Source organism: Dermacentor variabilis, chromosome 8 (genome assembly GCF_050947875.1).
Source record: "Dermacentor variabilis isolate Ectoservices chromosome 8, ASM5094787v1, whole genome shotgun sequence".
Lineage (NCBI taxonomy): Eukaryota > Metazoa > Arthropoda > Arachnida > Ixodida > Ixodidae > Dermacentor > Dermacentor variabilis.
This window is the reverse complement of record NC_134575.1, coordinates 90,454,835-90,466,755: the sequence shown is the minus strand read 5'-3', so window position 1 is coordinate 90,466,755 and position 11,921 is coordinate 90,454,835. Positions and strand designations below refer to the sequence as shown.

Here is an 11,921-nt window from a genome sequence, read left to right as displayed (position 1 = left end):
AATATATACTGCAAAAAAGAAAAGCAGAAGAAAATGTATCTCATAACACCACAGCAGGACTCGATGAAATTCCAATAGAGCTAATCTATGCCTCGGTCCGAAGACCAAGGGGTTGCTGGCTAATGCCATGGAACAAGTTATTAGAACAATGAAGATTGAAGTTGCATGGAGTCAAAACAAGGTGAACGTCATATACAAATGAATAGGTGATAACGAGAACACAAGCTAGTTCAGGCCAGTTAGAGTAACGGAACGTACAGTAATGTTGTGTACAGTAACGTAAAGTAATTTACAGTGAGTAGGAGTCGTGCTTCTGAAAAGTGAAAATTCCGTTGGCTACAGGCTAGGAATATTTCTATCCACTTTTTAACAGTACTTAATGGTCTTCTATATTATTGAGAAGACACACCTTTTAATCTATTCGTAATGATTACTCCAGTACTTTCTTTTCCCCAGGCCACCAGCTTACGCCTAAATAATTAATACGCCGTCCTGCCTTTCTGTTTGCATGAAAAATTCAAAAATTTTATTCCATCCTATTGCTTGCCGTATCTGTAAAACTCCGCTCTATTTTCCCCTTTCTGGTGGCACATACCATTTTTATTGTAAGCGGCCATAAACTTTCATTTTCGTAACAACGAGCGTTCTACTCATATTTGCAATTACCGTGTACTTGGTGGCCAACATTCTTGATATCTCCCTTCATATCGTGTCAAAATTTTTAACGAAAAGGCATTTGTAGACTGCTGCCACACATTCCTTCTATATTGTTTTCTATCAATGTCTATTCTAATAAATAGTTTCATTCCGCGCTTTTCTGGCTTCACAAGGAGCAGAGAGCTTGTAGCCCTGCAGGTCTTAATTGTGGCTTTGCCAATCCATGCCAATCAGTCCACCGACGTTTGGTTAACTTTAAAGCCAAGCAACCTCTTTAGATTTACACGCAGAATAACTCTTGCGAACGTTAACGTTAGTACAGTTGCTGCTTTCGAAGTGCATCGCACTATCTTCCGTTTACTGTGACCTAATATTAATCCACGTTTCAATGTAGTTAGTTCCGCTTCTCCTTTATTCACAACGTTTTATGTGTGTTTACATAGAACGTTGCATCATATATGCACCTATACAACAATGCTGATCAATCACAGCTAGATGAGCTAGTCGGTACAATTCTACCTTATGCGGGGACCTAATAGGCTGTACACGGTCAAGGTGTCCTGTCCTCCTTCATTTGCGTGCTGTAGTCTTTTCCCGCCCTTTAAGTAAGAATACAATTACTGCAGAACAAATGTTTTCCTATTTATAAAATACACTTTGTACAATTTGAAAGAGTGAATTTAAAGTGTCTCGGCCACATTTGGGTTATCGAGTTGTGTTGTTCTGAAGCATTCGCACTGCATAAACATGCAGTGTTTTAATAATATTGAAGAACATGACACGTATCATTTAGAAGCACGCATTGGACGAGCAGGTAGGTCCTCTTGCTCGAGGACTCCGCCACGGGCGCCACAGCGGCCCTCGGTGCCGGCATACAGGTCGTCATGGTATCTGATCCACGTATGGATGAAGACAGCAAGCGCCAGGCAACCACTTGCATGAGTACGCTGATAAACTTCAAGCCCGAGCTTTTAGAACTTCCGCGATTTGAGGACGGCCCCTGCGCAGGTTAGTACGGCATTTTATATGCGAATCACTTGAGCCAATCCACTTTAAAGGTCCACGAAGTCTAGGAGACACGCAAGCCTATTTCAGATTCACACAAGGGAATCATCTATTACCTCTTCCATATATTCACTTTGCATTGAAAGCAAAATACGCTTGTTGTAGGTTCTATTGCTGGCCCGTAGTAATTCTGAATGCTACTGATGGAAGTGTTGATCTTCGATGCAGATAGTGTAGCCCATTTTTCACTCTTTTCTCCATCCTAAAGTAGGTCAGCGCCATCGTTGTCTGTAGAGCAGGTATAAAATAGGCTCCGAACAATGAATACCTTTTGACGATGAGCGCCACGATAAACATGGGACGAGATGCAAACACTACCCATGAGCAGTGTCGTGTTTCTTTCTGGTCCCTTGTTCATCGGTTTTCTTGTTCTTTCTTGGTCCGAGTTCAACGGAGTACCCACTCAACCAACATTGAATGCTTCTATCGAACACTTTCCTTCGGAAGTGCAATAATAGGAAGTGTACCTTGAGAAGATTTAACAGGGAAAGAAAAACTGATATCTATTCATTATGCGTTTGGTGCCACACGCCTGGGGTGCCGCCGAGATAAAAGATGACATTGGCGGGCATAATCGTTAGGTCCCACCTGTTATTAGTACTGGCGTGTTCATCGAGCTTGATCCAGTCATCGACATCCTGTCCCTCCAGGTGAGAGAACACACCTGGGTCACGATGTGGGGAAACCGTGACGATTGGAGCATTCGGACAAGCCGAAGCCATTGCAGAGGCGGGCTCGTTACCGGGTGGCATGGTGACAAGCTCGGTGTGCCGACCACTTCCGGGTTCCGTGGTGAGGACGAGGATCGCTGACCTCCACCAGGAATGTTACGTGTGGAAAGACACAGAGGAAAGATGGTATTTACACGCTATTTACACTGTAGCCAGGCAGCCAGGCTGACACTCGCTCGTGCCAAGGGCACCGACAAACTTCGTCGTTCTCGCGGCGGCTCGTCTCTTTAGCATTGCTCTATGGTATCGTAATAATACTTTGTGCCAACCGAATGCAGATATATGAACGCAGGAAGTGAAAGTGTTAGGCAAGGGTAAATATTAGTGATCAATGATTAGTTTCGTTTGAGACGGCTCTCAATTTAAAGTGAGAAAGAGCAAGGCTATTCAATAAAATACCACTCAACCTAGCCGTAGTCGAGGTCAGAGCAGATGAATTTAGGCTGTTGCTCGCAAAGAAATTGGCAGCTTTATAACAGGAAGATAACGATATAGGATAGACCTAATGAATGAACGCTTAACCAGGCTGATGTCATACGCAGCAGTTGAAGTGGGAGGTACGGCACCAAGGCAGTAAAGAAGGACGTTCTCTTAAGTTGCAATAAAGAAATCACAAACCTTGAAAGTGTCTAACTCAGCAGATCAGATAAAGCTCGCGGAATTTTCAAAGCTGATAAATAAGGAGAAATTAGTTCCTACTAAAAATGATAACATGGAAAAAATTTTGGATGCCGTAAGAAAGTTGACGCAGCAAGAAAACATGGCATAGCCAATACCAAAAAGAATCCACTGAAAGGTGAGCAGGGCAATGTCATCAGCAGTTTCGATGGCGCAGTAAAGCTTGCAGATTATTTTCTACTGACCTGTACAGCACCCCGTGCAGCCATGCAACCTTGATTGGAAGTAGTGACATGCAAGATAGCTCTAGAGGCCCTTTGTGTATCAAGAGATGACTTTCTAGGTATTTACAAGACATGTCTCGCGAAAGCGCTAGGGGAAGATGGAATAACAAGCAATTTCATCAAAGATGGTGGAGATACTCCTTTTTTTATTCGTTTGGTTTGACACGGGCCACAACTTTGAGTAGCTTGCAGCCCTTTATACCCAATGCTTCACGATTTTTCACGGCTTTTCTCGCACCGAGAGATATGAGTAACAGCAGCACATTTTTCTCCGCTTTAACCGCTCGACAACAGCACAATTGCTGAGAGTAGAAAAAACTTAATCAGAATGTTTGCAGCTGCAAATATGTCGGCAGCATGCGCATCGGCTAAGCGATTGTCTCCACGCCATGGACTCCGTTTGAAAGAATTCATAAAGTAACGAGCATCGACCTTATTGGCAACACACTTCGTGGGTGTGTGGCTCGATAAGCCTACACGAGCTATTCGCCAGATGTTGGCGCTCGGTCCTTCAATAAGGTCACCCACAGATTCCCACGGAAGCATGCTGCGCTGAGTGAGCAGGAGTGAGCTCAGCAAACGGGCTCAAAGAACCGCGGCGGCCGCGGCATCTTTGCTACCCTACAGTCGCGTCGCCACATGCAACGGTAGTGGCACCTCGGTTGGCACCTCTCCACAAATGTGGAGATCAACAAGAAGAAATGCTATGCAACAATAAACTATGCGACGAGCAAAATGAGAACAAGCTGAATGCAGGAGCCGTTTAAGCAGGAGCCAACGTTTCGACAAGCGGACTTGTCTTCATCAAGGCGACGTGTTTTCCTCGCCACAGTATATATAGATTGGGTTCTTATGAAGGGAAGAGAGTGTCTGCTATGCTAATAAGCTGTCTGTACGAACCCACTTGCAAAAGAAACTCTGGGTGTCACTGCTCTTGGAAAAAAAAAATTTTCATGAAAAATGCCCGTTGGGCCGCATATTCTTGAGCAGAATATTTGAGCCGTTTAGTAAGCCGGCAGATTTGATCTATAATACCGCATGCAGATATGGCGTCATGTGTGCCGTTTTCCAAGCGGGCAAACGCAAACGCGTTTATGATTGGCCGCTGGTGCTAGAACCTGTGGTAAAACTCACAGAATAATGAAGTGACTGGCTGACGGCGTTTACTACCTTTAAATGCGTAGCATTGATATGCTTACCCAACGAGAAAACCATCCGTAACGTAACACGAAAAGCTTCGGCCGATCCCTGAAACAGCGCAATGCCGGTCCTGCCCACGGAGGAGATGAAGCAGGCTTCATGCACTCAGCAAAGTGAAGCGAAAAGTGCATACATTCTTCTGAATCACGCATATGATACAAAGAGATCCCGCAGCAGCGAGGTGCTTTACCTTCCTGCTGCGTGTGGCTTCCAAGCGAACGAAGTGGCGAGAACACTGCCGTCCCAAATCTCTCAGCACAATGCGCTCCCAGTGCTTTTCGCGGATCGCTTTCAAGATATGGGCCCATACGTCTCTCCTGAACGCGAAGCCACGAGGACACAACGCGCGAAGCTATCAGAAGTCGGCACACACTGTCGGCATCGCAGATTGCGTTCAAGATATGGTCAACGCTTGGCATCCTCGTTCGACGCTCATGGATTTATAGCAATCAGATGGTCATCAGCGCGTGCAGTGCCTCCACTTGCAGTAGTGTGCTTGCCTTGTCAATTGACCATGGGTCGCCGTCGGCAGCAGTGCGTGTCGCCACAGCGCTGTCGTTTATAGCGAGTGTATCAAGTTTCATAACATTTATAATGACACCGTCCTACTTGGAGATGCACAAGTGCTACAATGCTTACACATACTTTCAGGTTCAGTACAGTTTGAGTTTATTCCTCATTCAAAAAACAATGAGTAAATAACAAATAGTACGCAGACGAGGGTCTCAAATTCCATTACTGCACCGGGACCCCCGAGTCTCAAAAGGAAAAAGAAAGATGTGTAGAAAACGTAGGTTAAAACAGCAAAGATTTTAAAAAAAGTATAATGAAAACAAATGAATGCAGGTAATGCAATAAATTGGTAACAGACAACAAACAAAAAATTACATATATCAAAAGGCATAATTATACAGAGAACATGTTATAGGAATGAAACTATCTTTAAAAGAAATAAAACGTTTGAATACATTCAAAGATGACCTTAGTTTAAGTGAATGGGGTAGGTCATTCCATATGTGTATTGCTGAAAACGTCATTTTTCCGTAGCTTGTGTTATATTTAGGTAATAAAAGTTGTAATAATACGCAAACCTAGCGTGGTTGGTATTAGTGAGTAATTAATTTGCAGTGCACTAATTCGTAAGGAACTTGTTTGTTAAGTATTTTAAAAGAGAGAATACTTAGTTGACACTTAAACAAGACAGATACAGATAGTATAAAGTTTGCCGGCAGTTGCGGGAGAGCACTTGAATAATAAGATATGTTGGTGATCATGGGAATAGCCTCGTTCTGTGTGTGTTGAATAGACAAGAAGTGGCAGTTCTACGTTTTTCCACAGGAATCAATACCATAAGTGATATGATTATAAATGAGCGAAAAGTATAGAGATAAGAATATGTGTTCTGAAAGAAATTCAAGTCGTTTTATGAGATCTCTTACACCATAAGCTGCTTTCTACTTAACAAACAGAATATGATTAGTAAATTACAAGTGAGAATCTAATTTCATTCCAAGGAACAACACACAGTCAGCGACAGGAATAAGGTTACTGTCGAGAGTTACTTGCGGGATAGAGGGCACGATCCTTTGCTTTGTTTTAAATAACATGAACTGAGCTTTGAAAGTGTTTAAAATTAAAATATTTAACTGACACCATTCAAATATTGTCGCTATAGTTCAATGTTCAGTTTCACAGCTAAGGTTTGTTAAAAGTTATCAGACATGGGAATAATGGTACGAACAGCATATAAAATAGCTTTAGTCACAACATCGTGTGACTAAACGTGTGGTCAACAACATTGTGTAAATCGTTCATGTAAATGCCAAACAACAAGGGTCCCAGTATTGAGCCCTGCGGTACCCCTTGATAAATAACTTTCGGTTCGGAATAAGTGCCCCCTACACAGACTTAAAGAACTTCCAGAGAAGTTTCGGCGTGGCTTTCTTCTAGTGCTTTCCTTAGTCCAGATTGTTTTCCTCCCAGGAGTGAATAAAAATTACACAGTGGAACATTGGTTATTGCATGGCACAGGGAATGGCATTAGTCGCAGTGGCTTGAGTGAGAACCGCCGATGTGGGTGTTTCTTTGTTTTTTGGCATGCCGAAATCTTCCTTTCCGTGATTTCGTACTCTATAGTTGACATCGCAACTGCGCGTTCTACGCAAGATTCATTCAGCACATTGGCAGAGGTGTGCGTTGGTCTTTCAGCTTTGCAGTTAGTCAAAACTAAATACGTTTTTAGAACATGTTTGCTTTCACCAAGAACGAGCCTAATGAAAATGTCGCACAGATGCCAATAACAGCGTAACTAACAAGTATTAGACTAGCGCTTACAAAGAGAGATATTTTTTGCTTTCCTTTTTATCTGTGAACGCACCTGCGAGTTCACAACGCATATCAAAGTGAAGCTGGCCTAGCGTAGACGCGCTCATGCGTACTGCTCGTGGCGAGTGCTTCGATATAGACCAAAACCAGCATCCGAGATAACAGATAATGAACGCAAGCGCAAAAAACCGTCGCCAGTGTGAGCATCGTGTGCAACGCTATAGGTTTTGACAAGTACCCATGTGTTATCTCCTTTCGTTACATTGATAACTTAAGTGATGCTGTGTGCAGCAATCATCACCGACTTTGTAGCTCAATGCGACTGCGCTACGCTATCACTCATTTTATACGCCGAAACCAAAAAATTTTCTACGCACAAAAATAAAACAAACACAACGGTGAAACGAGATAACATTTCACTGAAGAAAGGCTTGTCTAGGGAGTGCCTCCACCGCAGCCGTGGCCTAGTGCGTAGGGCGTCCGACACGGCTGCGGTAGGTGGGTGGTTCGAAACCCACTGCCGGACACCCGCCGGTAACTAAATGGGCACAGGCGTTCACCCTACCCGGCGCCCGGTAGAGTGCGGGATGTATCGACGCCTGGGGGAGGCTAGCCAAAGCTGCGGACCACCCCGCGAGGCACACAATTTCGAACGGTAGTGCGAAAAGCGTGGTGTGTTTAAAAAAGTCGTAGTGTGCATGGCTGCTAGGTTGGCATCTGCGCTGTGCTGCGCGCGATTTGTTCTATACCCAGTGATAGGCCGGTGACGCGTGCGACCCACCCAGTGACACATCCAACCCAGTTACACATAAGGCCCGGTGAGCCAGTGGCGAGCATTACCCAGCGACACATTCCGACCCGTGACACATACAGCCCGGTGACACCTCGCGGTTGGTGTTAGCCCCTCTTTTTGAAATTTTTTTCCGCAGTAATTATTGCGAGAGGCTGACAATTCTAAAGCGATACATAGCTAAAAAGAAAACAATAATCACGCAGATACGAGGCATATTTCGTATCTATGCGATGAAAATCTATTGTGAAACTGGAAATCATTGTTCTATCTTCGACCGTCATTTACAAATTGTTTTGCGACATAACGGTTACGTCCCTGCCTGGGAAATCAGCAAGTATCATTGGCCGTATGAGTATATATCTGAGGTATCAGGAACGACAGTCTGTCGGCCAAGTATAGAGTTGGCAATTTTCGCGAAGGTTCTGTCAAATGCTTCGCTTTAAAACAAAAGTAAGCGGCAATTTAGCACCGCGAACTCATGTAGGAGATAGCATACCCGGATTGTGATAACTACGGCAGCTCGAAAGCTGCAAGTACGTGAGCAGAAACCTTGGACAGTCTCAATAATCAGTGTTACGTTCTCATGCACCCTAACCCATAAAACGTGCGATAACCTACATAATGTGACACGATCGCGTACACTCCACATATCGTGAGTTTCAGCGTTATACTTCAAAGAAATGGGTCAACTCTGCCTCTAATGCTGTAAAAATTTGGTGACCGGTAGTTGGGTAGAATTTCCACTTTCCAACCAAGCAGCCCAGCGCTGCAACTATTTTGAGCTACGTAGGCACGGATGATTTTATCATGCCAAACGCACTCTTTCAAATGACTGGCGCCTCCGTGAAGTGCCAGTTTTTTCTCGTTCCTCTATAGTGACAGCTAGCGCTATGAGGAGCTGCATTAAACTGCAATGCCCACATTCTAAGTTCATCTATAACGCTATCACCTTTAAATAATGTAGTCTGATGGTGCTGCCTTAAGGCTTTTGTTCTGGGTAGTGGAGCGTTCACACCACTATCATGTACTGATTTCTTATTTTACGTGAATGAGCTATTTGCCAAGAGACCAAAGGCAGCCACTAGCAGTAGTGCCTTTTGGGGGGACTCGTCAACAAAGCGTCGGTAAATGAATATCCTCACCTTTTCTTATATATAAAATATTGCCGCCTATGTTTTCTCTGTTTCTTTTGGCAGCTCCTCAAACAACAAGGCCCATTGTCCTTCCCATTCTCATAAAGAAGCAGGTGTAAAGATTTTCTGGTTACTTGAAAGAAGAAACCGTGTTGTGGTGCCTACATGGCTGTGCACACGGGCACAGGTGCTTTACACCTTGGTTTGCACAAGCTGCCCACATGCCGTGTGTTACCAGATATGAAATTAGTGCTACATCTAGAGTCTTGTGCAGTTTAGCTGAGCAGCCCCATCATGCTGTGCTTCTGTTACCCTCTGCTATTTGTTTCACGAGCTCTCTTTTCTCCGTCAAAGACATCGAAAAGCTGTACACCGGAGCTGCGGTGAGAGTGGCCTCCCAATATGGCAAGCAGTTGACGCCAGAGCTTAAACTGTGGGTGCTAGGCACGCCAGACACCGACACGGCGCGCAAGATCGTCGAGTACCACGGTCTCCCGATCACTGCAGACAGCTTCATCGCCTTCTCCCCATCGCCAGCTTCTCCCCATCGGCGAACTCATGCCCGGTGAGATCGCACCTCTGGGAACCACTTCACTGAAGTCGTAACTACCTGAATCCATGCCTAATATTCCGACTACCGGGAAAACGGGGTGTTCTTTATTTTCCTAGCAACCAATTTTAGTTTCGCTAATGAAGTACTTCATGTGTATCAACGACATTAGTGCCATATGTTCTGCTGTGTTTGTGGTGATGCCAGAAAGCAAAATTCATGCCAGAAAGCAAAATTCCAGTTTTCGATGGTTACGAAAAAGGAAAGCCTGTCTCAGCTGACTATATGATAATTAATCACTGGGAACAGTGGTCACTAGCAGCTTGCTCCTGGACTCGCTTAGCTAGTTCTACTACAGTGCAATGCAGAATAGTAACTGACATTTCTCGTAGCCAGTGATAGTAACGCATACGAAAAACTTGTAAATAATCATTAAATAATCATTAGGGAAGCATAATTTATGATGTAGTTCTCACCAGATATCATATATTTGTAGCGAGAGAATAGCTTCGTAATTTTCTTTTCCTTGTGTGGTAGTGTTATATTCGGAACAACATGTGCTTTCCCCTTATTGCGCATCGTCAAAACGTGGTTTTCTGACAGTTTCACAGCATAGATGCTATTTGTGCAATAAAACGCGCCAAAACATGCCGAAACTTGAACATCTAGGCTCACATTTCGCAATATCCTATTATTCCGCAATCCGCCCTCTACAAGCACAGATTAGGAGAGACTTGCGGTAGCCACGCATCGATATCTCTGTAAGAAAGCGAATTTCAATATCTTCTCAGCCCGTGTGTCAAGCTCAAGTAGAGCCTTTGTTGTTTGGCCTTTGGCTTCCCTACCTCTTGATATATTAAACTGATAGTCTTTATACCTTGTCATGTTCGTATGCTGCGGTATGTGCAATCACTTTTATGTTGACAGTTTCAATAAAGATTTAGTTACGGTACGGTTAGCGCTCGTACTGTCTTCTAGTCTGTATGTGTGTCACTTCGCGCTACAATACAAGAATATACGCTACAAGCACGTTACGTGATGCCAACCTTGTGTTGCCCCCACTGTATTCAATCTGTAACTATTGCGGTCGCCTCTTTCGATCTAGTTTTGTAACACTCTTTAAGTATACTCAAAACACTCGACTGCCTTCAAGCAAAGTTCTCCTAACATGCGTGTGCAGGCGCTGACCGCATCGGGCGCCACCTACAGGCTCACGGCATCCCCATGGGCGTCACGACCATCTCTAAATGCCCTTCATTTGACCTCAAGATGACACCGCATCAACATCTTCTGACACTCTTTCACCACGTGGTCTGCTCGGGCGGAGATCCGGAAGTAAATCGCGGCAAGCCACAACTAGATATATTCCTCGTGTCCGCATCCAGGTTCGACGAGAAGACACTTCCTGAAATGGTGGCGTGTAAATAATTTTGTTAAGATAATTTATATATGCTCTTTTTGTTCAAACGCAGTGCCGTGATTCGTGTTTTCAACAGGCATTGTTTGTTTGTCCCTACGCAGGTGCTACCTTTTGAAATATTTCACTCCGAAGCATCTTCGATGCATGTTCGATACATCTCATACCGAGATGTACCGAGGCATCTTCTTCGGTGCATCTTCGATACATCTCATACCACACACGCATTATATAAACCAGTAGTAAGACTTAGTTTACTGACTAAACAGGCTCAGTTGCAACCTGTTCTAAAATTTGCTTTTGATAACCTGACATATCCTGATACTTGAGACCGCGGGGATAGGCCTTCGTCTTCAATTGGACATAAAAATAGCCCAGGAATGATTACGATGATGATGATGATGATGATGATGATGATGGTGATGATGATGACATAAGAAAAGGAATTGCAATTTCTCGCACATCTTTACCACAGGTGCTGGTGTTAGAATACTCTTCCATGGGTGTTGAAGCTGCCTTAGCCGCCGGCATGCAAGTTTTCATGGTTGCTGAACCTCGCGTCGACTAGGAGAACGCGCGCCACGCCACCGTGCACCTGACCACGCTACTGGAATTCAAGCCGGAGCTGTTTGGTGTCCCTTCTTTTCCCGATTCTCCGAATAAGAACTGAAGCACTGGAATAAAGATTCGCAGTCGAAGAAATCACTTTTACCCTATCTGATGCGATAGTTGAGTCTAGTCAGTGCAGGTTAAGTAAGAACGCATCTCCTCTTGCTTTTGAGGTTCGGTGATCTAGCTGAGCCCACACAATTTACAAAACGCCCGCACCTTGTAAATGCAACCTAAAAAAATAATTTCTGTCTTGTTCCAACTGCGACATTCTAGAGAATGGCCCGGTCGTCCGGAAAGAAATCAGAGGAACAGGTGCTAAAGAGAAACAACAAAGGTAGGTAAATATTTGCCATACAATGGGGCACCCCGGCCACTGGGACTTCTGCAAAGTGGTAGCCGGCCACGTCGCACCTTTTTTGCTTGTTTGAAGCAGAAGAGGCGAGTAGGGCTTACGAGGGCGAGAGGCCGATCAACAGCCTACATGATGTTTGCTCAGGGAATTGCCATACACTAAAATTTCACGAACTGTATGTGCC

General features: G+C 44.3%; 1 protein-coding gene across 1 annotated transcript; it reads left to right on the top strand.

Annotated features, from left to right (window-relative positions):
- The first annotated feature begins 1,541 nt into the window (after positions 1 to 1,541).
- Positions 1,542 to 11,341, top strand: LOC142591480 (putative pseudouridine-5'-phosphatase). The gene is made up of 4 exons (XM_075703809.1): positions 1,542 to 1,665; positions 9,161 to 9,295; positions 10,537 to 10,691; positions 11,249 to 11,341. The coding sequence occupies exons 1-4, from the start codon at positions 1,542 to 1,544 to the stop codon at positions 11,339 to 11,341; spliced, it is 507 nt and encodes a 168-aa protein (XP_075559924.1).
- The last annotated feature ends 580 nt before the right edge of the window (positions 11,342 to 11,921 follow it).

Coding starts and splice junctions, on each gene's coding strand:
- LOC142591480 (XM_075703809.1), top strand. CDS start 1,542: ATGGTATCTGATCCACGTATGGATGAAGACAGCAAGCGCCAGGCAACC. Junction 1,666..9,160: donor TGAGGACGGCCCCTGCGCAG/GTTAGTACGGCA, acceptor TCTCCGTCAAAG/ACATCGAAAAGCTGTACACC. Junction 9,296..10,536: donor CAAGATCGTCGAGTACCACG/GTCTCCCGATCA, acceptor ATGCGTGTGCAG/GCGCTGACCGCATCGGGCGC.